The sequence below is a fragment of the Melopsittacus undulatus genome, chromosome Z, assembly GCF_012275295.1.
Source record: "Melopsittacus undulatus isolate bMelUnd1 chromosome Z, bMelUnd1.mat.Z, whole genome shotgun sequence".
Taxonomy (NCBI): Eukaryota; Metazoa; Chordata; class Aves; order Psittaciformes; family Psittaculidae; genus Melopsittacus; species Melopsittacus undulatus.
In genome coordinates, this window is record NC_047557.1 from 1,618,511 (window position 1) to 1,644,289 (window position 25,779).

The window sequence follows — 25,779 nt, forward strand, 5'->3', positions numbered from 1 at the left end:
AGATAGTGGCAGGAGACTGCTCAAATACATGTTTGTTGGATTAAAAGGAACAGAAATGATCACTAGAAGTCCAGTCTCCTATAGCTCTGCTTGTGACACTATGGTGTGGTTTTATTCTGGAACCCAGGTGTGATTTGCTTATGAAACACTTTCCAGGATGTCCCTAGAACCGTATGTAGAAGTAATCTGAGTTGGATTTTTCATAACCCTATTGGTAAATCTCTGAAGATCTGGTTAATGCAGCTCTGTGATAGAGTAACAGCTGCTGAGCCCAACACGATTAAAAATAACCACAGTAAAAATAGTCATGTAGTTGTAACTGGGGAGGAACAATCACCAGGGCAGCAGCTGAACTGTTGACAGGCAGACATCATGTTGACATTTAAAGGTGTTTTTAAGAGCAGCTGCACCCTCCTCTTCCTGATGGATTCCTATCCCCAGCTTGCGGCAGGCGGATGGCTGTAGTGAATATACCTGATCAGTGGCTTAAGCACACCTCTAAACTTGAGGTCCTCCTCAGCTTTGAGACATCTGCAGTCCCTCTGCTTCTGGCATCTGACATCTGAAGTCCTCTGTGCTGGCACTCTGGTGCCTCTTCATGTCTCCAAACAGGATCACTTTGCTAACTCCTGAGCCCTGGTGATCCCAATGAGCACCTTTCATCCCTTCTGCCTCTGCTCAGCATTCCCACTTTGGCACATCTCTAAATCCAGGGTGGTCACCCATCCCAGTGCCGCTTGGCCTCAGAGGCCCAACTGTTAATGACAGTAGTACTCCTTTTTTCTTTTGCATATAAGTAACATGCAAATTTATTGAAACACCCAATGGTTAACCTTGCACTGAAGTGATTCTTCAAACTGCAAGAAGAAGCAGTTTGCTTAAGTCATTGGGTTGGTGATGAAGTCTAAATTCCCTCCCTGTGACTTTGAGCACTCAGCTGGCCTGCACCAGTCAAAGCAAAGCCCAACACAAACAACCACAGAATGCAAATATTCATCTGATGCATGCATAAATGGGGGTGTCTGTGATCATTCTTAAAGGTTTTCTTCCATGATTTGTGTTGGAAGGGACCTTAAAGCTCATACAATTCCAACCCCCTGCCATGGACAGGGACACTTTTCCACTAGATCAGGTTGCACCAAACCCCATCCAGCTTGGCCTTAAACACTGCCTGGGATGGGGCATTGCAGAAGAACCTAGATGTGAGTACTGAAATAAAAATTTCTAGTCTTATAATACGCAAAATAATTACACACTACAAAGCAAGGAAGTCTCAGGCCTTAAGTTTTATTGTTGATGAGAAACAAATCTGGCTTGTGATTGGCTGAGCACACTCAGGTAACAAATTAAAGCCACAATTCTCATTATCCCCTTTATCGCAGCACGTAATGCTGAGGTTTTGGAACAACATTAAATTACAGCTCACAAACCAAGATGAAAAATTGAGAGCAGCAGCAGTACAATCTATATGCTTCTTGTGAAGTTAGTATTACACTTTAACTGTGGATTTAACAGCTCTCATTACTCTTAGAAGACAATATGCAAAAGCAAAACTGATAATTCCATGGCTGTAACAAACAGTCCCATAGGCTTTTGGTGAAGATGTTCAGCCTAAGTGTAACAACCCATGGAAAATGGCTTCTGGTTTCAGAGGACATTTTTACATGTCAGCATGTATCCATGTTTAACACAATGGTAGCAAATAGTCACTGAATCTGTCTGAAGAGAGTTTTAGAAGTCAGCTCTGGCCTTGCTGATCTTATCCTTCATTTCTAAACTCTGTCAGCTCCCAAACACCTAATTTTCAGTTGGTGTCCCAGCTGCAGTGTTTGTGCATCTCCCATCAGAAGCTGGGTGTTATCTGCTCCTCTCTTGTTGGGTGGCACAAAGTGATGGGACACAACTGCTGCCACCTCCTCTCGTGGCATACACTCGACCTCCGTTAATCCCATTCCCAGCCTTTCCTGGATGCTACCAGGTGCATGGTGAAGCTGAGCGTGACTGACCATGGGCAGTGAGTTGTGGGCTACAGGGGCTGGATCTGAATCCACTCCACTGCAGGGTGGCTGCTCTTCAGCATCTGAATTTCTCCCACCATCAGTAAAAGTGCTTAGCTTTAGCTGAGGTATATCAATTATCTGCAATACACTGGAAACCAACCTCTGTTTCTCCTCTGATTCCCCTTTCTAAACCACTGTGGGGGACATCCAAATGCTAGAAGCAAAGACCAGAGCCCAGTTTTCTTTCCACCCCTGCCCCAGTACTCCCACCCCATCCCATCCATGCAGCCAGCAGCCGTGACACCTATGCTGCTGATCAGCTGTGGTAACTGCATTTTCATCAGCTAAAGAGAGATCTGCTCAATTAGAAAAAGTTTTTGGGCTTGTCAGTGCTTAGCACAAGCTTTCCTACAGCTAAACCTGTTCCTGATCCCACCAAGAACAGAAGGCAGGGTTAATATAGTAAATGCTGCTGTTAATTATGATCTGAGTCTCACAGTTTTCTTCAGATCTCAGAACATTTAGTAGATTGCTTGTTAGAAGAGTAGAAATAATTCGCATAGGAGCAATAGTTAAATACGGACCTTGGAGTTACTAAATACAGGAGTTTCTCTTTTACAAATGAAAGTAGTGCTGCCATGCTGGAGAGCACAGTGACATGATGGCAAGGAAAGCAGAGACTGGCTTTTATGACACTATTTACAGATTTTCCATTTAAAAAACTGCTGAATTTGATTAAATATAAGTATAGAACTTTTCTTCCATATACAAACTCTTGTTAGCTGATTAATTATTAAGGTGCTTAGAAGTGTAGATGAAAACATAAGTTACAGTAGATCAGTTGTTGTCTATTTACAAACCATGCTCAGTTGCCTGCTGACACTAGTATCTTCCAAAGGAGCTGGAAGCCAAGTGGCCAGTTGTGAATCTGCTGCCACAGGAACTGTTGTCTTCTTCACACAATCTCTGTCAGAAGGTAAAATAGTAGTACTTCCATTCATTTTTTATTAGCAAAGGTGGGTGCCCTTGCTGAGTCTGTGTAGCTGGTAGTGCCAAGCAGCATCACACCGTGAGACACCCCGCTTCTAGCTGTTTACTCCTGTCCAGAACTTACCACCAGAATTTGCTGGTCTGATGGGCAGCTGCCCGAGTGAGGACTCGCAGCACCAGGTTGTTACACTGCAATGCATCATGTATGGAGCCTTCTAAGTACTCAGAGAGCTCAGATCTACCCCGTGCAACTGAAGGGAACATTTATGTGTGAGAAACCAAACAAGGAGAATACGCTTAGCAAAAAATATTGTCTTCCCATCAGAAAAAATAAAATAAAGTCCCGAGTGGCCCATATTTTGTAGGTCAAATTCCTTCCCCATTAACATTCTCAGAGTTATTTCCTGTCTGATGGCCAAAATCTATCTCTGGTTCTGTTCTCTGCTAACTGGCAGCTGACCACTGCCTGGCATTGCTTCTCTCCATACGGTCGGTACGTGCATGGGTGCCTCAGAGGAGCTCGAAGTTTGCTGTTTTGGGGATCTATCAAGCCAGGAGGGTTATCTGACCATAATGAAAATGCTGATTTTTGTCCTCGTCATTTTAAGATGCTATAGAAAAAGAAAGTAAAATGAGTTGATTTGACTCCTGTTTGTAAACTTACTATGTACTGTCATCTTCCCCATGTACATTTAAGTTTCAAACAGGTCCCAGAGATTGCAAGGCAAGAGTGTTAAGGCAGTATAAGAAACTCAGTATTTTATTCACACCTCTTGATTCCCTTAAATGTATTTCTAAGGCATCAAAAGGGGCACATGGTTTGTGCTTGCCTTTTCAGAAAAAGGCATTCAGTATAGTGTAAAAAACGGGTGCTCAATGACAGACGTAAGATGCTCACAGCCCCAGGCAATGGCCACACCATTAGAGAGGAACAAGAAGAGGCATCAGGGTTTCCTGGGTGTGGGTTCCTCACCATCGGTCTTTCTGATACACCTCTGTTTGTACAATCTCATTGGGGTGCTCAGATATGCAGGCCCCATTGATGTCATTAAGCTTGCTGTCTGGAAGATCTTCAGGTTTTTTGCAAAGTTTCAGTGCCCTAGAGATGAAGACATCCAAATCAAACTCAGAGTCTTTTTTGCTGTTCACCTCTGTGGGTTCTTTGTGGAGGTGGTGAGGAGAAGATGGCAGGCTCCGTTCCTGAATCTCTGGAAGTGGACTGGGACACTCAAGACCCACCTGCGTGCTCTTCACCCACTGAGCAATCTCCAGGAAGAGGTTGGATGGTTCTTCTTCTAGTGACAGCTCAGCTGTGGGTGCTATGGCTGCTCTTTTCCAGTGGGATAAATCTAAAATCAATTTGGGTTCTGAGTAGTGATGGGGCTTATTGTCTCTCCACAGCAATTTGTCCAAGTAGGAAGGTGACCCCACTTTGTAATCACATGATTTTCCACAATCAGCATCAAATACTCGGTCCATGGATGAGTGGGAGAGCTCCAAGAACCTCTCTGAGCTGCTTTGTGAGTATTTCCGTGGATCAACTTGTGCTTCCTCAGCGATGGATTCAGACCCTGCCCGAGGGTCCCGCTGAACATCATCCATGTCATGATATTTATCGTGTCTCCATTCCAGGTCAGAGGAGAGGCTTACATGATACCTATGAAAAACATGCTGCTATTAGACATGCAGATGATGGCTTCATTAGAAACAGCACTGCTCAAACAGACACGCACCTTACTGCTGCTATTTTTGCCTCTTTCTTGCTAATATACTGCTTAACTACAGATCTCTAGCTTCTTATTAGTATTAGAGATCTTTCTTTTGTGTGTTAAAACAGGCGGGGGGGGGGGGGGGTGAGAAGTTTATCAAGAGTCTGAGATGGGACCAGTAGAAGTATAAAGCCCCAACAACCAAACCAACCAGTTCCTTCATTTAGGCCTTCATCATCTGCTCTCCACTTGGTATTAAAACATTATTAACAATGTTAATAATGAAACTGACCTTCAGCTCACAGACAAGTACCTTCAGTGTGAGAGCTCCTTGTTTGTTGCCACAGAAGTAAAAAACATGAGATTGTACATCACCATTTACTCTGACACTGAGACTGTACATCACCATTTACCCTGAAATGGTGGACCAAGACCATCGCTGAAGGGCCACCTTCCAAAACAATAACTTCTCTTCATCAAATGCAATCACCTGTTAACACCCATTCTTAAACATGGTTTTCAAAGTGACATTTAATTTACTAGCTTGTAACTGAGCTGCTTTTGAAAGACATATTATTCCAGTTACTGGGGCTCTGTGTCCCAGGAATGAAATGGTCTTCAGGTATCCCACAGCAAACAGGTAGAAATCACTTCCCATCTCTAAAACACTCAGCTTGTGTTGCAAAATTTACGCCACTATAGCAGATGTCCCCAGCTGGGTGGCAGGACCTACAGCCCAGATCAGAGTTTCTTGTGTCACACCAAGAAAACCAAGAGATAAAAAGGTGACCTCCAGCAACTGATTTGCTGCTTTGGAGATTATAATGGGAGGGATTCTGAGGCTGTGGGTACACCGAAGACAGAAATCCTGAGAAAAGCTTCCAGCTTTCCTCTTTACCTAATTTACCTCATTGCCCCCAAGCCTCCACACTGATACGTGTTCACCAAGCAGAGATTAATGATACTGAAGGCAAGGGATTTCTTTAGATTACTTTGTCAGTGCTGGTAAAATACAGTGGATTAAGAAGGTGAGGCGATTTAATTGCTATTCAGAGAGCAACAATGCTGCAGACATCCTCAGCCAGCTCTCCCCACTCAGCTGGAAAAGAGCTGTATAGGAAAATGAACTTACTTAATTCTTGGCTGCTTATTTTGTCCTACCTGCTCTGGCACTGGGACTAGCCTAAGAACTGGGGTAATCATTTAGGGCATGGGAGACCTCACCTCAAGGCTTTGGTCTGCTCTAAACTTGCTGTACGACTCCCAGCAAACCATTTAAGAGTCATGCAATTAAGAATATTTTAAAAGACCCCAGATCTGTAGCCTCTGAGGTTTATGAACCTTGAAAAGTGATTATATTCTGCTCCAAATCAAGCTCAGTCCCCAACAGGTACAGGAATTACATTATTTTGTAACCAGTACTATCTTAGAATCCCAGCCTGGTTTGTATTGAAGGGACATTAAACTCCTCCAGTTCCAACCCCTGCCACTGGCTGGGACACCTTCCACTGGAGCAGGTTACTCCAAGCTCCTGTGTCCAACCTGGCCTTGAACACTGCCAGGGATGTGGCAGCCACAGCTTCTCTGGGCACCCTGTGCCAGGGACAGAGGGAAGAACCATAGCACCACTTCAACAGATGTAACTTGAATACAATATAGGCTGTGAATAAAAGCAAAAGTGGAAAGATAGTGACTGGGATGTGCACACTCAACATCTGTTCACTGTGGACATCAGTGATGAACCTCTCGTTGGCTTTAAAGAAAGCATAAAGATGGCATAAAGAAGCAAAAGCAGGTGTCCTTTGTGGGTCTGGAACATGTATGATTGAACCTAGCCAAGAGCAGGTCAGAAGCTCACCAGTCAAGTTCTGGCTAAGTTATGTAAGCCAGTATCTGGTCTGTGGCCCAGCCTTGGGTACTATACCTGTCCCAGTTAGACATCTGGCTCTGGCTGGCTTCCATCAGTAAAATATCATCAATCTCATCCTCAATCCGGAATGGATGCTGAGACACTGGTTCATCCTCGGGACAGGAATACTGACTCATGTAAGGATGCTGCAGACCCATCTCAGCCGTTAATCGATCCATAGGGTTAAATGTCAGTATTTTCTCCAGAAAATCAATGGCTGTGAAACAAAGAGAAACAAGCTCACTAATTCCTCAAAAGCAATAACAGATTCCTTTCCAGGATAAGCCTTCTGAATCCCCCATAACAAATCCTTTTGAAGTAAGGAAGGAATTAAAGGTCACATGCTGTGTGCATCTAAAACAGGCACTTCTGTCCTTGCAGCATCCATCTTACTTGCCCCGGGAGCAGTGTCCTTGGAGTAGAGCAATTCCACATCCTGCAGGTGTCATTTTACCTAGCAAGGCAGGAAAAATGACTGAGTACATCATACCTGCACAGTGCAGCATGCACATGTACAAAAGACCTTTGCATGGTATCAGGTTTGATTCCGTGCTCTCAGATTCATTTGACAAGCACACTGTGTTTCAGACAACTGATTTCATATCTTGTGCAGCTGAAGTGGCATTAGATATAAAGTGCAATTTTTAGAAGTCTTTGGCATGACCAACACTACGAAATTATTTACCCTTTAATATTTAAAGAACTCTGAGTGCCTAAAATTACTTTAGAAAGACTGTGGAGCATGAGCTCTTTTTACAGTGATGAAGGAGGAAGTTAGGTGAAATTGAAATTACTAGAATTATATGTAAATATAGAGGACTTGTCGTGATCTCTTTGATGATACCTTTTGCTGAGCTTATGTGGAAAGATGAAATCCTGTCATTAAAGAGGCTATTCAGTTGATTCTTTGTGAATGGAAAAAACCCTTTAGAGTTCAGATAATACAAATAGGAAAACGACTTTCTTCAACTGCAGCTTCAGATTGTGCAGATTGCAGATTGTGCCTTCACAAATATCCTCATTAAAGGTGTAAGTGTGAATGGGACAGTTTCTTCAGGGACAAAAATCTACCAGCAGGAAGGCCAGGCCATACCTATTGCCTCAGTGCTTAAACATTAACCAATATCCAATTGTCTCCCACAAGATTATTTCATTGCTTGGGCTAATTAAGTAGGAAGGAATCAAAAGCTTCATAAGGTCACCAACTGTGATCAAGAAGCATGGAGGAACGATATATTACGATGTATTACGGGTCAGAGAGGAAGGAAAATATCAATAAATTATATAAAGTGCACAGGTGACCTTTCTTCCCACAGTAACAACAGAGAATAAATCCATCTCTGCTTGCTGGAGGCTGACGCGGGTAACCCAGGCTGATGGCCATCACATTGCCAAGCCCTGATAGTACACGTCTTATAACCAGGAATTACACCAATGAACACAAGCCAGGCTGGGTCTTGACGTCTTCCCAAAATCAGGAGGCCAGGTCCACTACCCCAGTTTAAGCCCTGGAAGGAGGTCAGAAGAGTGGATGTTCCCTGGTCCACACTGCTCAACTGACTGCCACCCTGCAAGCTCTCACTGCCTGCAAAGCTGCTCCAGGGAAACATTCAGGTCTGGAAGCCTGTGTTTTGCAGCCCCCTCACAACAACATACCGCTGATTTCTACTTTTTTAAGCTTTAGCCAAAGGAGGAAAGGGGCTGAAGTGGTGCTCGAGCACTGCAGGCTGCAACAGCCTGATGTGAGTAATGTCCAAGCCTCAACGCACCTGGATGCTTCTGCTTGTAGCAATCATCTCACTGAGTTCAGATATTTGTGAAGTGAATTTATTCTCTTGTATTATACAATTGCATTCATGTAAAAAGCACAGCAAGAAAATTAACAGGGCTTGAAAATAACCTCTGGAGTGAAGCCTCACAGCTCAAGAAAAGGCACAGGAAGGCAAGGATGCACATGAAAGTGTCTTGGAATAGTCTTGGAAGACTATTTCACCTTTATTTCTGTAAGAGCTACCTGCAAGAAAGCTACTGCATCACCATTGCTGTCCTGTGGCCACATTCTCCTTGGTGGGATGGCAAGCAGGACCCTGGTGGGGACAGCACTGGAACCATGCACTGCAACCCCCCCAGATATCTGAGCCCTGTTCACCAGTGTTAATGCACTTGGCCTCAGAGGAAAATCCCTGTGATCCTCTGGGGAAACAGGTCCGCTGAAGCCAGCGGGTACTAAAGTACCTTCACTGTCCACTTCGGGGAGCAGCTTACGCAGTGGCTTCTTCACTTCCCAGGTGCTGTTGATGAACGTGGGCATCACTTTGAGCAGCTCCTCTTTGTCCTCCTCATGGATAACTGGAATTGTCTCCAGAATAAGTTGCATCTGTTCCAGCTCATGACCCCCTAAATGTGCAGAAAACAGGCAGAGAGGTAAGACACAGAAGTTAAACTGGGTGTGCATGTGTGTGGTATTATCTCCCTGAAATGAGCCATGCCACTGCAATGCTGCATCTCTGAGTGCATCTCTGCACTGATGCTTTCCAGCATCAGCCACTACTATAAATGCAAGGAAAACATCCTCACCACCAGGTGCAGTAATATCCCCAGGTCACTTTCCTGTTCCTCTGTTCCTATTCTTCTCCTGCATGAGAGCTCACCTTTTGGTCCTCCCTCTACACAGCAGCACATGGAGCAACTGCTCAGGTGTGTACAAGGCAGAGCTTCAGGTGAGATGCCTCCATCTACATACACACAGGCCGTGCAGCCCACAAAGCCCCCATACCTCCTCTCCCATTCACCCTGGCAGGACACCAGGGTCACCTCATTTTAAGGGTTTAAGAGTTAACCTAGACAATTTGCCCCTTATCACCCTGAGGTTGTCAGACAGAGCAGAAACTGTACCCAGACAAAATCACAGAGGTGGGAGCTATTATCCATTGCTGGACTCCATCCTGTGTGATACAAGGAGATGAATATTTGCTCTAACAACAGCTTCAAAAATGACAACTTCTCCACCTCTAGTCTGCTCTGGGGAGATCCCCCCCCTGCGGTCCTGGTCCAGCTCTGGGGGAGCAACACTCTTTAAATGAATGTAAATGCACCATTTGGGAAAGCACAAGGCTGATTGTGACAGTCCCCACAATTGCTATGAACAATCATATATTTTTCATCCTTTTCCTTCAGGATGTATTAATCCACAGCTACTAGTCAGTGAGAGGAAGAAACAGCATTGTCAGCGGAGCGAAGCAAACCACCTCATTAATGAATGTTAATCCCATTCTTTGATGCACTATTGGATGTGACCAACAGCTCAGCGGCTGATTTCCAGCCTTCTATGTGTACAGAGAAGCAGCCTGGCAGAAATATCGAGTCACACTATTGATTTTGTGTCTGCCAGAAACAATGGTTATAAATATTCTGTCATTAGAGACAGGAGTATCCATTAAGACAGCAAGCTGGCTGGTGTGGACAAACCAATGTGGGTTTTGGGGCCACCAAGATGCTGCTGTCCAAGTTGTGGATTTCAGGTGGCTTCACAGGCGAACACCAACCGTATGATCTGCAGCAAGAGAAGTGAACCTCATTTATGGCACAGCTCTTCTAACCAGTCTGCAGGGAACGTGGAGAGCACAACCTATAGGGGCTGGTGTGGACCATCACTGGCTTCACACCCTCAGGCGGCTCTTCCCCTTTGGAGGCCCCTGGCACCTTGCAGGGGCTGCCCTCCCCAGCCCAGAGCTCCGTCTGGGTCTGCAGGAGGTTTCCAGGCTCACATCCATAGAGCTGACCCCAAACATCCGCAACCTAGGGCAAGGGTACATCCAAATGTCTAGGTTGGGAAAGGGTCTCCATCCATCATGGCCTCACCACTCCAACAAGTTATGGTTCAATGCAGTCGTGTGCACCCCAAACAGAGAGCTCCAAGCCAGGACATGCCAATGAACTTAGACAACACCAAAGTAACACCAACATATTTTGAGCAATATTATGCTCTAGTGGAAGGTGTCCCTGTCTGTGGCAGGGGGGTGGAACTGGATGAGCTTTAAGGTCCCTTTCAAACCAAACCACTCTGGGATTCTGTGACATTAGCAGATCTGGTCACCATTGCACCACACATCCACCCAGAACATAATCTCAAAAGAAGACAGAGCAGTAGGAAAAGCAAAAAAGACAGAGGGGCACCCTCCCAAAAAAAATCAATCCTGGGCAAATTCATTAACTTTCCTATAGAAGAATTAATTTTAGGTCATTTAGAGGTTCACAGCATGGCTCCAGGAGAAACTAAAGACGACCATCAAGAAACAAACACTGTTGGTCAGGCTAATTCCCAAACTGTGATCAGAATCACAGGGTACTGAAAACCCCAAAGGCTTCATGCCTGTTCTCCTCTCAGTGCAGCTCATGCCACTGCTCACTGAAGGTATGTGGCAGCCAAAAAGCACAGTATTTAGTCACACAGAGAAGCTGCTAATGCAATGCTAGAAGCCTTGAATTATGGCTCTCAGGAATCCAATTCTCCACTATTATCCTCTTATTTATGTAATTCCTAGGGACCTTCTGGAGGCATTAATCCCTGAGAAGAAAAACACAAACTACAGACAGAATAAACGTAATGTGCTGTCATTACCCGAGGAGAGAACAAGGAGCTCTGCATCACGTCTTGGAAAAGGGAATCCTTCCCTGGGCTTGCAGCCAAATCCTGGCTAAGCACCCAAGCCCTGCCAGTGAATTATCTAGGAGCAAGCACTGATCCCATGGGAAATGCCACCACATCACCTCCTGTCTCATGGTCACAGCCCCCGGCCCCACTGGCAAACCCCACAGACACCTACAAGGACAGGCAGCTTTTCTTTCTCTCTTGCCGGCACTGGTGAGGCTTTCAGATGCACTTCGGCAGCAGAAGGTGGAAAAGTCACAAGAGGGAGCTGTGGCTGCTCAGCTGTGGATGCTGTTCTCTGGTCTTCATGCAGCTCGCGGTGGGGGAGCTCTCCAAAGAGCCAGATTTTAGCTGCTGGAGACAGGCTACGCTCCGTGAGCTTTGGATCAGCCACATTTCTTGTGGTCTCCCGGGTCTCTGGCAAACTCAAAGCTGCTCCTGCCACCGCACCACACAGAAAAGGAGCTGTGGAGAGGGCAAGGAGCCGGGGTCCCTCTTTGCTGGGTGTTCGTTCATTAACATGTGTGGGAGAATGAAAGCAGTGAGTGAAAGCTAGTAACCGATCACCTTAAGTTAACTGCATTGCTTAAGCAGCCCAGACAGACTACCGAGTTAATTACATTGACTTATGCCAACTACTCAAGTTATGCCACTGACACATACTCAGAAAACAATTTATCCAGTGAAAGGCAACTGGAGGCTTGCAACTTTCTGGCAACTACATCGCTCTTCTTTCCCACATGGTGTTGCTGGTGATCCAGATCTCTCCAAAAGTCTAATCCTGCAGTGATGGGGGCTGTAACTGGTCTTGGGCAAACTCATTCTCACAAGCAAAGAGGAGAAAACAAAAGGAAAGATGAACCTGTGCTGTCCTTATGAGGGTTCGCCAGTTTTAGTTGCTCTGAGTGGCTGTAGTTTATTACCCTCCTCTTTGGACACCAGCAGATGAAAGATGGTACATGGCATGGGACACCACCATGGGCACCCTACCCACTGCCAGGCTCCCACCCTGGCTCTTCTTTACTTACTGGTGTAGGAGGAGGCAAGGAAAATGGGGCACAGGGCCAGGACCTTCCCATAACAACTTTATGGACTATTTTTAAAGCAACCCAAAAGGAACATATATTTTGAGCTCTGGTTTTGATCCCCACCCATTAACTCAGTATCCTGCCATCATCTAGGGGCTTATTAAGGGACTGCACAGGGCTGGAAAGCAGAGAAGCAGAAATGCTCGCAGCATGTGTCTGGCTGAGCCCAGCCCGTGACCTGCCAAATGCCATCTCCTGATCTCTGACCTGCTGTGGACTCTCAGGAACCAAACTGCAAAGCAGGTTCCCATATGGCTGCTCTGGGGCACCTCACCTGGGCAGCCAAGACAGGACTGATGTGACCTGTACCCACGTGTAGCACCAGCACAAGCACTTCAGCTGTCCTCCAGACACTTCTTGTATTGGAAAAATAAGCATTTCTAAGGTCAGTTAATCTCATCTAATGTAGACAGCTAATAGAGGACAGATGAATCACATTCTGGAGCTGCCTCTACCTCTGCCTTGACCATGAAGGGAGCTTTAAGGACCAGTGTGTAGGTTGTAGGTATCTGGTGTCAGCCAATGTAAATTCTACCCCAGGGTCTACAAACAGCAAAACCACCAAGCTGAGGCAGGGGTCAAGCATGGCTTGAAATGCCAGGATGAAGATGAGTGCTTGGCTGCTACGGTGGGGATGGCCAGAGAAGGACCTAGACAAGCCAGACTTGTTTTGCTGTTTGACACAGGGAACGAGTACAGGAGAACAGAAATTGATTTGAGTCCAAAAGGATTTCCTTGGGGCTCCAGCTACATCCAGTTTAGTATGAGGCAATGCACTGCTCTACTCTGGTTCAAATCCTGCAGGACCAGGACCATCTGTGCTGGGGTTTGCTTCTGCTGCTCTGGTTTATCTGGAGATAGTTTGGATCCAGTGCTCTGGACTGGCAGAGCTGAGGTGCCTGATGATGCCTGCAAAGTTATCGTCCAGTTTTCTCCCCCCAAAAAATTCAGACTCTTCCATGCTGTAGACGATGCCTTGGCAAGGGGAGGCCCCTGGCAGAGCTGTCCCTGGAGCTCACCCATGTATAGTGTCTCCCAGCACCTGCACAGACAAGTGGCACATGGAGACATCCCCTCTCCTGGAAGACATCCTGAGGAGGCACCAGAAGCAGCCAGGTCTGACTGAGTTATTTTCATAACTGAAGCCCCTGGGCTTGAAAATTCTGGGGAGGGGGAACCAAGGAGGAGGCAAGGAAAATGAGGCAATTTTAATGACCTCTTCCAAATGATGCCGACTGCTTCATTTTCAGCTTTCACAAAAGAAATATGGAAGCTGGAGCATGGAGGGAGCAATGAAGCAGCTGCAATCAAGCACCAGCTGTGGAGCTCTGCAGCGCACTGAAATATTTGTGAAGAAAATGTCCTTCTCCATTATTAATGGGCCTAATTATTTATTTACACAACTCTGTGAGCAGCTGCTTCGAGAATGCATTAGACCTTGTCATTCACAGCACTAACGGGCGATGGAGAGACAGGTGAGGAAGAGGGCTGCTGCAAACCCCAGGCATGGGAGCAGTGTGGTCAGCAAGCAGAGAGTGGCTGCTTAATCCCCAAACATGTCTCCAGGTCCAGCCTGGCAGCACAGCTTTGTTCCTGACAGCAGCACTTGCATTAAATCAAGATTTGCTTCTCAAGAACATCAGAGCTGAGCTTCAGATGCTGCACTGATAATTATGCTCTCCTTGCCAGTGCTGCCTTTGTCTGCTTTTCTTTGCACTGCACCTTTACAACTCCAATACCTGCTTATAAGGAAATCTTGAAAATGGCCGCAAATGGGTAAGTGGCATTAAAATGTCTTCCCTCAAAGAAAAGAGATACTTTGAAGACACCAATCACAATTCAAATCCATGGCTTAGAGTACAAACCTCTTGGGACAGGCTCACATTATCTCCCGTCCTATACTCTATCCTATATTACTTTTTAGCATCCTCAGTCCCAACAAATGCTCCTATCTTCTGTTGAAAACCCAGAAACAGAAGAAAGTCTAATTGTCTCATCAGAATTGCTCATTGTTTGGGTTTTACTTTTGACAGCAGACCATCTCTGCCTGACAAGGCTCAGCACAGTAACACTGTCAACCCCAGCCAGCCTCAGGCACCCCACCAGCTGGTGGCTTTCCTCTGAGGCCATCACACCAATACCAACAGGTGTCCTTGCCAGACAAGCACAAGAAAACTGAGTGAAGATCAGCCCTTCTCCATCCCCAGGGGCCTGCCTCTATCAGGAAAGTCTGTACCAATCAAGGGACCCTCTAATAGAGGCCGTGCAAATGATGTTTTTTCTGGAGACAACTCCATGTAAACAACTGTAGGATCCCTACAGTGATGCTACAAGTATTGCCTTAGCTGGAAGGAGAGGGGAATTACCTCTGCCATGCTAGGAAGGCTTAGAACTGGGTAGCAGCGAGAGAGGCATAAAACAAAAATGAATTAGCAGGGAGGCAGAAACCTACCAGCAAAGAGCATCCTTCCCGTCAGCATCTCAGCAAGAATGCAGCCAGCTGCCCACATGTCGATGGCTTTGGTGTAGTTGTTTGGCGAGAGGAGGAGCCTGGGGGAGCGGTACCATTTTGTCACTAAGCCTTCAGAAAGGTAACCCTGGAATAGCAGAGATAGAGACGTCAGGAGCCTTGCAGCAATCATGCTGACACCATGGCCACACCATCAGATCCTACAAAACCTGCCCACTGCACTTATGCTGCACCTAAGGCAGGCCGTGGTTGTGTATCTTGCAGGATGCAAGATATGAGACATACACCACAGGAAACAAGAGATGCTTCGCTCCTCCAGGAGACAAAGCACTTGCAGCTCCCCCAAAACTTGTTTGCTGTTTGTCACCATGGGATTGAAGCAACTTCTGCAAAGAACAGATGGCTTGAATAGAACAGATTTGCAGATCGTACCTTTAAAAGTTATTTCAGGTCACTGTTAAGAGGACTTAGATGTATTATATAAATCCCAATTTCATCATCTGAGGCATTTTGGAAGTTAAGTACGTTATTTCAGTACTTTGCTGGGTCCCAGCTGTAACCCAGCAGTGTGTGAAAGAAGCCTTTCCCAGCTCAGTACCACAAGCACAGTGCTTAGACTTCCAAATGTCACCAGTTTACAAACTTTTGCTGATTTCATCCCTAGTTAATCCCACATCTACAGTCCCTCCATAGCTACCTAAACCACTGGTAACAGCAAGCTACATATCGTTGAGTTCCCGTGGATCCAACTCCAAACACTGATGCTAAAAATCGATTTTATAAGGGCAGGAGCTCCCAGGGGAACCCACGCAAGAGGAGGCACCCATAGGTAAGTCCAGCGAGCACCAGGGGACACACAAGACCAGAGCAGAGCTGGCTGAAAGGACTTCCAAGTGGGCAGCACCCAGAGGATGTGCTCAGCAAGATCTAGTCTCTCACAGAAGCCAGGCTCCCTTGGGATGCTGCCAAAAGCAAACCCCACTTGGGTTTGGGGCACATGCCGTGAACTGCAGATGAGCCTGTTCAGCATCTCAAAGGGGTAAGACATGGGACCTTGTGATAAGGAGGAAAACAAGGGAATGGGCGGAGAAACAAATCTGGGCAGGAACATCACTACTGCATGGAAGGAAAGCCTTCTGGGTGAACAGATGTCTTAAAGCATCGTTGAGCGGGTAACAGCCCCACAAGGGCTCTTAGCCAAGACTCTTGAAAGTAAAACACCATGGGATAAGTGGGAAAGCCCTTTCGAGGATTAGCTAGCTGATGTAGAGGGAGGAAACCCTGCCATTTCTCCACCAAGCCTGAGTGTTGGTTAATACATCACCTCCCTCCCTTACTGCCCAGCTGCTGCAGACCCATCACTGCAGCCAGGTGGCATGGAGCAAGTCGTCTCCTCTGTCCTACTTTGCTTACAGTAGGATGTTTTGCTGGGATGCCTGACCTGCTTTTAAAGGAGATGCCCTCAGCAGCACCCGTGGGACAAACACCAAGTGCTGTCACCTCCTGGACCTCAGCCTTCCTGTTCCTGAGTTCACCCAGGAGATTCAAGACAAGTGCCAAGCACTCAGTAGCTCCTGCTGGAATCAAGGGGATGTGTTCAATCCTGCAAATAACACTGGCACCGTGAGGGATGTCCCATTGCCCCCCGCTTCGCCCACCAGCCAAGCTCCGGATGCGTGCTACGGATGGGCATGAATAGTTATTTCATCAGGATAATGCCAGAATATTCCTAAGTGCCATTTTCTACATTAAATATAATGCACTAAAAGAACGAAATAGATTGAAATGCACTTGTAGAAGTAGAAAAGGCAAACTAAAATTAAATTATAAATTTAAATTGCATTTAAATGCCATGAAGCACTTGGAGAGTATCTAAACGCAATGACAGAATGAATACAGCTCACATAAAAACTCAGTTAAAAACTCCATCCTAGCTGATTTAATTCACAAACTGTTTTCAGTTGTGATACAACTGTGGATGCACTTATGCCACGTAACATCTCCTAGCACATTACAGGATGCATCTCTCAACCTAAACATGAGAGCAGTGCACCATCACAAACACTACAAGGTTCATAATGCTCCTCTTCCCCCAATGCAGGTTTTTGCTCCCATTTCCAAACACGCAGTTCATCAAGCTTTTAATCATAAAGGGTTTGCTTTTAAAAGAACATTTTAATTTTAGTCTTCTTGAGGTAAATTGTAATGAAGACTGATGAGCTGAGAAGTCTCATTTAATGCCATTACATTTTTGTTAATGCTGCTGAATCAGAACCAGCACAAAAGCCCCCAAGCATTAACTGATCAGACCACCACTCTTCAGCTACTGCGATTATTCCCAACAATGCTGATACTTATTGGAAAATCCTAAGAAAATGAATTTTGGGGATAATGATCCCAGGCAATTCATAGCAGTAGCAAATTCTTCCCTTTTGCAGAAAAGGAATGCCACTCTCCTTACAGATTTAACACTTGGTTCATACATTTCTTTTCTCTGACAAGATGGATTTGAGTTCTTGGGGACATGTACAGCATGCAAAATGTATGAGGAATATACTGCAAATATCTATGTTAGAATAAGCCAAACCTTTTTTCCCCCAGGCATCTCTCACGTATTGCAGAAAATTCCCTCCAAAAACTCACCCAATATTGTGGACACATCAACCCCCCCCCTGTCATGTGAGGGTACTGGTGGTAATTAACTGGCAGCATTTCTCATTGCGCTTCCCTCTTCTGTCACCCATCACCATGTCTTTGACTGCAGTCCCCTGTTTTCCTCTACTGAATAACCCAGACACTGGGTCACCCACCACCAAGCCAAGGAAGTATCCGTGGAGAGGTGCACCTACATGAACCAGACTGATGCATCGATCCCTCCTTGCTTCCTATGGCATTCTGCTGCTGTGCTCTAGGTCATCCCTCCTCTTTCCCAGGAGGAAAATAGTGGGAAGGGATGATGGGAGCTTTGAAGATCAAGACTTTACTGACCTGGCCTGAGGTCTTCTAGTGGGAGCAGCGGGGGTTGCTGCCACAGCATTTGTCCTGGGCGGCTTATACAGCCCCAACGCCTATGTCTGCTCTGCCTCTATGGTGGCTAAAAACATGCGCTATGTGTTTACTTTTATAAAATACACAGAGTAAGTTGCTGTCCTAGAGGATGTAACTACAGCCCTGTGGACTATCAAGTACTCAAGAGAAATACCACCACAGCTGTGGCAGCCGAGATCATGCAGTCACTGGCACAGCCACAGGATGCTTGGGAAAGGATCCACCGAAACCTGGGTTAGTTATGGGCTTGGCTCTTACCCATGATGCCAAGATTCATACGAAGACAGGAGCTGTGCCAGGATGCAGGGCCTGAGCACTTCCACTCATCACCTATACAGGGCATGGGCTTTAGCACAAGAATTTCAACATTTATGTGTATTCAATCAGACAGACAGACTAAGAACAGGAGCATGTTAATTAGTTCTAATTGCGATGGAACGTACATCTTCATTACAATATTCTGTGGATTCAGCACAGCCCTTTCTGAACTGAAGAACTCCCAGAATCTCTTTAAAACCCAATATAGCAGAGTCAATTTGAAAACAGAAGTAGCTTCAAGTCCAAGGTTTGCTCTCAAGCCCTCCCATGCTATTTTGTGGTGGGTTTTTTGCAGTTTTCAAGTATCATTTTCCTGCTTCTCCTCTGCTCCTATAGCGTGTGCAGGCATGCTCAGGATTCTATAAAGGTGATGAATTCACTACAGGTAGGATAAGCATAGAGTTGTATTCAACAGCACCAATGAGAAACTGAAAAGCAAAACAAAAAAGAATGTTTCCTTCTAATCTTTACACAACATAGATTTTGTGTGTCACTTGTAGCACCAGAAGGAAGAACTATTACAGGTGGGTACTGCTGCATCCCAGCATTGCACTGGTCATGGCACGCTGGACCACCTGCATCCCAAGAGCATCATGAGAAGCTGGCACAGCATGGCAGTACATGGGGAACACAGCAAGATTCCCCAGTGCTGCAAAACAACCATCATCCAAGGCCAGAGATCCTCCTTGGAGCTGGAGGCCTCCTTGAGGTGGACACCAAATACCAGGATCCCAGCTCCTGCAGACCAGCAGCCCCCAACACTGTAGCCCAAATCTTCTCCTGAGAGTATTTCACACCAAAATCCATCTTCCTGCACTCATAAAGCCGCAGAAGTGCAGAGCAGGCACCCACGAACTGTAAATCCAGCAGGATTCAAGGCACAGCCTGTGTATTCACACCTCCATCCACAGAAGCAGGCAGGATTTCTGTAGCTGCACCAGGAGCTGGGTCAATTTCTGCTGCAGATGGCTGCAGTGCCAAGGTATGGGGACTCAAAATAGCCACAACCCCAAGCTTTTGGAATGATTCTGGTGCAGCAGCAGGCTGCTGCCTCTGCACAGCATGGTTCTTCACCTTATCTTTTAGAAGGCAAGTAGGGCAGATCTAGGAAGAGCTGAGAAAGAAGCCGGATTTGCAGGAACATTGTTCCATAATAAAATAATAAAACTGTCATTGTGCACAGTTCCAGCAACGTGACGTGTGTTCTCATGGTTTTGGGATGACAGAGCACATTTATTTCAGGACTACACACTATTTCGTGCTTCATCAGAGGACAGAGAAGGAGAACAACTGAGCTGGGGTCACAGCAGGGAGGCTCGATGCTGCCTGCAAGGGGCCACAGGCAGCTGCCCCAGGGCTGGACATGGAGGGTGGTCCTCCCCAGGCTGAGTATGGACCAATATCCACATCCTCCTCTCCTCTGAAGACCTCCTCATGCTGCCCCACCTGGGAATTCCATTGTTTTACTGGATGAACTGGAAGCTATTAAGTTTGCAATGACCAGCAAGTACAAAACAAAGGGAGGACTTCAAAGGTTTGAAGATGTTCTGGAAACTATTTACCACAAGATCATCCCCTAGAAGTGCTGCTGCACCCTCCTTAGCATGGAATTTCTGCCAATTAATTCTGTAATTAATGTTGCCATTAAAGGCAAAGGGAGAGAGGCAGCTTCATGCAGATGCCTCCAAGTGCTTTGAGGAACCAGGCAGAGTTCCCATATCCCCACAAGAGGTAATATGACTATTTTGTACAACATGGGCAGGTTCAGGAGTGTCCCGCTTCACTGTCCTGTCACTTGAGTAAGGAGATATAGCAACTCTTTGTATCCCCATATAATAGCAGGCATTTCTGCCATCTTCTCCAGCCATCTCTGACCAGCACCGGGCACCATGGCACATGGAATGCATGGCCAGGGCCGTCTGCCCTCCAAAATTATTCTGAAATCTAGACATTCATTTCATATGTATCCCAATTCTTAATTCTTGACTTTGAAACCTCCCTGCTCTCCCATCCCTCCTGCGTACCATGAGCTGAGGACGCTCAAGGGAGGAGAGCACCTCACATTTGCACCCCTTTCCCACCCACATTTGGGGCAGATCACATGTGGATATTTATTAGGCATAAGAGCAGGGGTGGCTGGCTGGCTGGATGGATGGATGGGCAGCTAAGCACACCCAGGCAGTCTCTGAAGAAATGCAAGACAGGGGGCATTGCAGAGCACTCCCATGGCAAAGGTGAGATGCTTCGTTCAGCAAGGAGGTGGTTAATGACAACAGAAATGCTCAGCTTTGCCTCTTTTGCACATGAATAAGGACCCTGTGGAGGCTGAATCTGCCCCTTACCTTCATCTCCAACACTCCTCTGCTTACCATTTGGGCACCAAGTCACATGGCAAAGCCTTCAGTGCACAAACAGCAGGGACTGAGGAAAAAGGGATTAACACTGAGATGTTCTACAGTGATAAACAGCACTCCCAGGTAAGAAGAAGGTAGAGAAAAGAGCCTGCATGGCTGGATGGCAGACAGCATCAGATAAGAGACAGGGTGGCAGAGAAACAGGGACATACAGGATCATCTCCTGCTAGACCTGATATTCTGTGCCCTAAAGAGATGCTCACAAGTACATGAACACCCAGGTTGCTTAGAAACGTGTTTATGTGATAGAGGGCTAAAATTTAAGCCGACAGGTCTAAGCAGCCTGTGAAGGTGCAGACCCAGATCTGGATGTGACCTTGGCAGCCTGAAATTCATCTCGTTTGGTATGGGGAACTTTGAAAACAACAGATGCACACGTGCTGCTCTTAACGCATGAAGAAAGGGATCTGAGCAGCAAGCACCAGCCAAATGGTGGAAGAAACACAGGTGAAGCTGCTCTGCTTCAATGCTCGTGTGGGCCAGTACCCTGCAGTGGTCCAGGGCATCTCCCAGAGCTGAAGAGCTCCTCCTTTCCCACCAAATCATCCTCAGTAAATGACTGCCTGCTGCAAGCCATGTAAACAAGGCACATTGCCAAGTAAGGGCTATTTTTTAAGTGGCATATGTATTTCTAAACTGTGTTCAAAACTCTGCTTGCTTTGGGACTTGAGAAGCATCGGGGCAGAAAAACTGCGACCTTTTAGACAAATAACAATATACAGCCTGTGATTTTTTGGTTTTAGCAGAAGCCAGACACCAGCCCAAGCACATTCCAGATACAAAACACCCTAAAGGAAAAAAAAATCTAAGTGCTTAAGACAACCCTTCCTCACCACAAAGGCTTGAAAGAAGACATTATGCTAGAGTTATACACTGCCTTCAGAGGTTTGGATCTGATGGGTCTTTACAGTAATTAATTACCCAGGGAGAAGGATTTCACATGCTTTTGGCCAGCTCTGCATTAGCACTTGCTGTGCTACCAAATTAGCACTTGCATTAGCACCAAAACTGGGCTGTGAGGATCTGTTATTCTCTATGCTGGCTGGCAGCGGTGTGGAGGCTCAGCAGCTTCAGAGAGGACCAGTGATGCTCTGCTCCTTTCCCTCTTGCTGATGCTTTCTGTGAAAGCACAGACCAAGGAGCTTAAAAATCTGTATAAGCCCCTCAGGAAGGCAGAGGTTGAAAGAGAAATATAGAAAGGAATTGATTTTTATGAGTCATCTGAGAAGAAATGGAGATCAAAGGTGAGAATGACCCAAGCCTTCTTGTCAGACCTTTGTAGCGACCATTACCAGACAGCAAACACAGTCCTCCCCATCACCAGAATTTACAGGTAACTGGCATCATTTGTGGTGCTGGGTGCTCACTGCTGCTGCTGTTTTCAGCTCTGCTCTGAAGTGCTACCCAGCCCTTCCTGCACAGTGGGGATCTTCGGGCTTGTTTGCAGTGATGCTCCAGTGGCAGGAATCAGAGGATGCTCATGCAATGGCATCTTGCTAAATTACATCCCACCACAGAGCCACAGCCCTTGACAGATCTTTCCCACTGCACTGGCTGTTAGTAAGGTGACACAGAATTGCTTTGAAATAACAATAGTTCTGCAGCACAGACAGATGACTCTTACCCTGATCCTTGTGTCTGACAAGATGATGCTCCTTAAATCGATGACTTTCTGACTCATGAAGCACTGCCTTGTTTGCAGAGTTTTTTTCTCCAGGAGTTTCCCTCCCTTGGGAAAAGCCTCTGAATACATTTGACTTTAAAAAACAGAAACCACACACTTAAGAAGCCAGAAGCCTCTTCCTTAGCTGGGTAATAAATAACCAGTGAGGAAGGGAGCATGGGGCAGGAAGCAGTGACAAAGACCCTGCTCTCAATCCTGATGTCCCTTGCAACCTTCTTCCTTTTCCCTAGGCTCTGTTTCAACCCAAACCCCAGATTTCAAACCAAATCAGGGCTCAGCTTCAGGATCACAAGATAGTCTTTCCACCATCCTTTTCCCTACCCTCTTTCCTGCCTACCCACACAAAGCAAGTGTCCAAATGAGAGCCATGCTGGGGATGTATTTGCGAAGTGCATTTAAACCTCAGCACAGGCACAACAGCAGGTCCATGGAGGACACCAGAATCATCCACACAAAGATCTAGCTTAAGAAAACAGATGTTACCAAACAGCAACTTTAACCAGATTCCAGCTGCACCTGTAACATCACATCTGCTGGCACAGACCATTTCCTTTCCCCAGCAGCACACAGATCCATGACCTGATGAAGCATCCACTGCGCTTCTCTGATTCTCAAAAGCTCCAGCCTGGGCAGCAACCCGAATTAAACATCTGCAACTCCCTTCAAAACCCATTAGCATCAGTACTGTGTGATGGGGACACTTGTGACCTGTTTTCCTTGCCTCTCTCCCTCCCAGACTGCATGCCCGTTGTCAGCACAGCCACTGCTCCCACCTTGAGCTGCTCCAACAGTGAAGCCACTGTGAGCTGGTCCCAGCTCCAGCCTCACTTTCTGGAAGGTAAAGAAAGGCCTGGGGACAGCCTGGCAGCTGTGGGATGGCAGCTTCTAGCCCAGCCCCCTGTCCTAAGAGAGTGCAACACATCCAGGGCTACCGCACCAGGTGGTTTCACTGCAGGAGACTGACACACTGGATTGAATTTGTTAGAGGAAAAGTGCATTTCCTTTAAGACCTGCATGTTTGCCTGAGTATAGAACTGAGCATGGTCCTGTGTCCAGCTCTGGGGCAGCAGCACAAGAGGGACCTGGAGCTGTTGGAGGAAGTTCAGAGTAGGCCATGGAGATGCTGCGAGGGCTGGAGCAGCTCTGCTCTGGAGCCAGGCTGAGAGAGCTGGGCTGGGGCAGCCTGGACAAGAGAAGGCTCCTGAAGGGGAGACCTGAAAGCAGCTCCAGTGCCTAAAGGGGCTCCAGAAAAGCTGGAGAGGGGCTTGGGACAAGGGCCTGTAGGGACAGGACAAGGGGAATGGCTTGAACCGGACAGAACAGGGGAGACTGAGCTGAGCTCTTAGGCAGAAGCTGTTCCCTGTGAGGGTGCTGAGGCCCTGGCACAGGGTGCCCAGAGAAGCTGTGGCTGCCCCATCCCTGGCAGTGCTCAAGGCCAGGTTGGACACAGGGACTTGGAGCAGCTGCTCCAGTGGAAGGTGTCCCTGCCATGGCAGGGGTTGGAGCTGGATGAGCTCTAAGCTCCCTTCAACACAAACCAGTCTGGGATTCTGATTCTGTAACACCTCCTGTGCCAGCCAGCAGCTCATTGAACAATCTGGCACTGCCTACCTTGTGTGAGTAATGCTGATCCACAATCCTGGCCAGCCCGAAGTCTCCGATCTTCAGCACCAGGTCCTCTGTGCTGATGAAAATATTGGCCGGCTTGAGGTCGCGGTGGAGGACGTTGGCCGAGTGGATGTACTTGAGCCCTCGCAGCAGCTGGTACATGAAGAGCTTGGCATGCTCCTCGGCAAGCTTCCCCTGCTCCAGCAGGCGCGCCAGGTCTGTCTCCATGTACTCCTGGACGATGTACACCATGTTGAACTTGAAGAAATCCCCACGCAGGCAGGCACCCTTGGGGCCCAGCACCTCGTACACCTTCACGATGTTGTCGTGGTCCAGGCGGCGGATGATCTTGATCTCACGGAAGGCGTGCTTCATGCTGCGCGCGTCGCTGATGGTGATCTTTTTCACTGCCACTTTGCGGCAGCTCTTGCTGTCGAGGGCTGACAGCACCAGCCCATTGGCCCCGAAGCCTAAGGGTCGGAAGTTAATGAAGCGACAGCCCAGGTCATATCCGTACATGCTGGCGATGCAGTCGCACTTCTCTGCCATCGCGGGATCAGTCCTCTTGCGGCTCTTTCTCCTTCACTTGAAAATCTGGGAGAGTCAGAGAGCTTCCAGATCACAAATGTGGTTTGAAGTCAAGCGCCTCATTATTACTTACAGATGCTTGGAGGGATCTTGCTCTGAGCCCATTGCTTCAAGATGACACGCGGACGCAGTGAAAATAGATGCGAGCACACACAGACACAAACAAAATGTTTTAAACTGGGTAGAAGAGACTTTGAAGCAGCAAAACAGAAAGTTTATCTTTCTTGAGACTAAAGAAACCAGCACTGCTACATTTTCCAGCCACTTTCTTGGTTTCCTTCTCTGATGTCCCCAGGATGATGCCAAAGCACAGGGCTGGAGGTGCAGCCAGATGCCTGGCCCCACATCCCAAGTGTCTCAGTGCTAGAGCAGCCTGGCAGCCCCACCATGGGGCAGAGCTCAGAGCAGCCCCATGGCCCCTCTGCTGCCCCAAACCCTCCCTTCCCACAAGTTTTGACAGTGTTTTCCCCACCAGTGACGTGCATCCAGGCACTGGCCAGGGTCCCCAGTGGTCAGCAAAGCTTCACCCTTCTCATCGCTCCCTTTTTGGTATAGGCAGATCTCATCTTCCCCATCAGCTGATAGAAATCTCAATGGCAGCAAATGTTTTGCAGACCAAAACTCACTTTATCGGCTGCATTCAGCACAGCAGGCTTCCATGTTTGTAGTTCCAGACCTTCCCCTTCTGTGTCTTTTGTGGATGAAGCCAAGCGTCATCAGATCTTTACAGCTTTATGGAACTTCCTGTGCTGCACAGCCTGGTTATCCCTCTGTGGGTCTCAGCCCCACTCCTGGAAGAAAAGAGGACATGGATTCATTTGACAGCAGCACTGCCCTGTAATGTCTTGCTGAAGGTGTGAGCAAAACTGTGACCTTTCAGAGACTCATTAGTTATCCCCTCCAGAAGCACACACAATTACCAGCATGTTACAGATGGTTAACTCTTCCTGTTCAATTGGTAATTCACAGAAAACTATCTCTTCCTTTCCCCTTTGCTCTTCAGTTTTCATTTTAATCCGTTTGAAACTGTTATGGAGTGATATGCACAGGCTGCACAGAGCGCTGTGTCTCCAAATGCCCATTTAAACTCCATTACAAAGAGAGCAGCAGCCCATGAGGCTACAAACCCTGGGAGCAGAGAGGACCACAGAGGTTTTTGGCTTATAGCAACCAAAATTGCTGTGCAGAAGTGGCTGTGCCATCCTGTGTGGTTTTGCAAAGAGCCCTAAAGATTGGCTGTGAGGCTGGGACACCCCATGAACTTGGGTCTGACAGCAAACCTCGGCAGCAGCCTGGGAATGC

General features: G+C 47.0%; 1 protein-coding gene across 2 annotated transcripts; it reads right to left on the bottom strand.

The window, feature by feature from the left end:
- Positions 1-2,300: 2,300 nt before the first annotated feature.
- MAPK4 (mitogen-activated protein kinase 4) lies at positions 2,301-24,438 on the bottom strand. 2 transcript variants are annotated; one of them, XM_005145374.3, is made up of 6 exons: positions 23,893-24,438; positions 14,800-14,944; positions 8,844-9,005; positions 6,624-6,825; positions 6,190-6,201; positions 2,301-4,647 (listed from the first exon to the last, which is right to left on the bottom strand). In XM_005145374.3, exons 1-6 carry the CDS (start codon positions 24,436-24,438, stop codon positions 3,960-3,962), a joined length of 1,755 nt encoding a protein of 584 aa, XP_005145431.1. In that variant the 3' UTR covers positions 2,301-3,959. The 2 variants fall into 2 exon arrangements, with proteins under 2 accessions (XP_005145431.1, XP_012983560.1); XM_013128106.3 differs by lacking the exon at positions 6,190-6,201.
- Between the last annotated feature and the right edge of the window lie 1,341 nt (positions 24,439-25,779).

Bases quoted from the DNA above. Each gene is read 5' to 3' on its own strand.
- MAPK4 (XM_005145374.3), bottom strand. From the start codon at position 24,438: ATGGCAGAGAAGTGCGACTGCATCGCCAGCATGTACGGATATGACCTG. The intron at 14,945-23,892 runs GTAGGCAGTGCC...CTGCTATTCCAG, and splicing joins ATCAGCATTACTCACACAAG to GGTTACCTTTCTGAAGGCTT. The intron at 9,006-14,799 runs GTAGGTTTCTGC...CTGCACATTTAG, and splicing joins GGGAAGGATGCTCTTTGCTG to GGGGTCATGAGCTGGAACAG.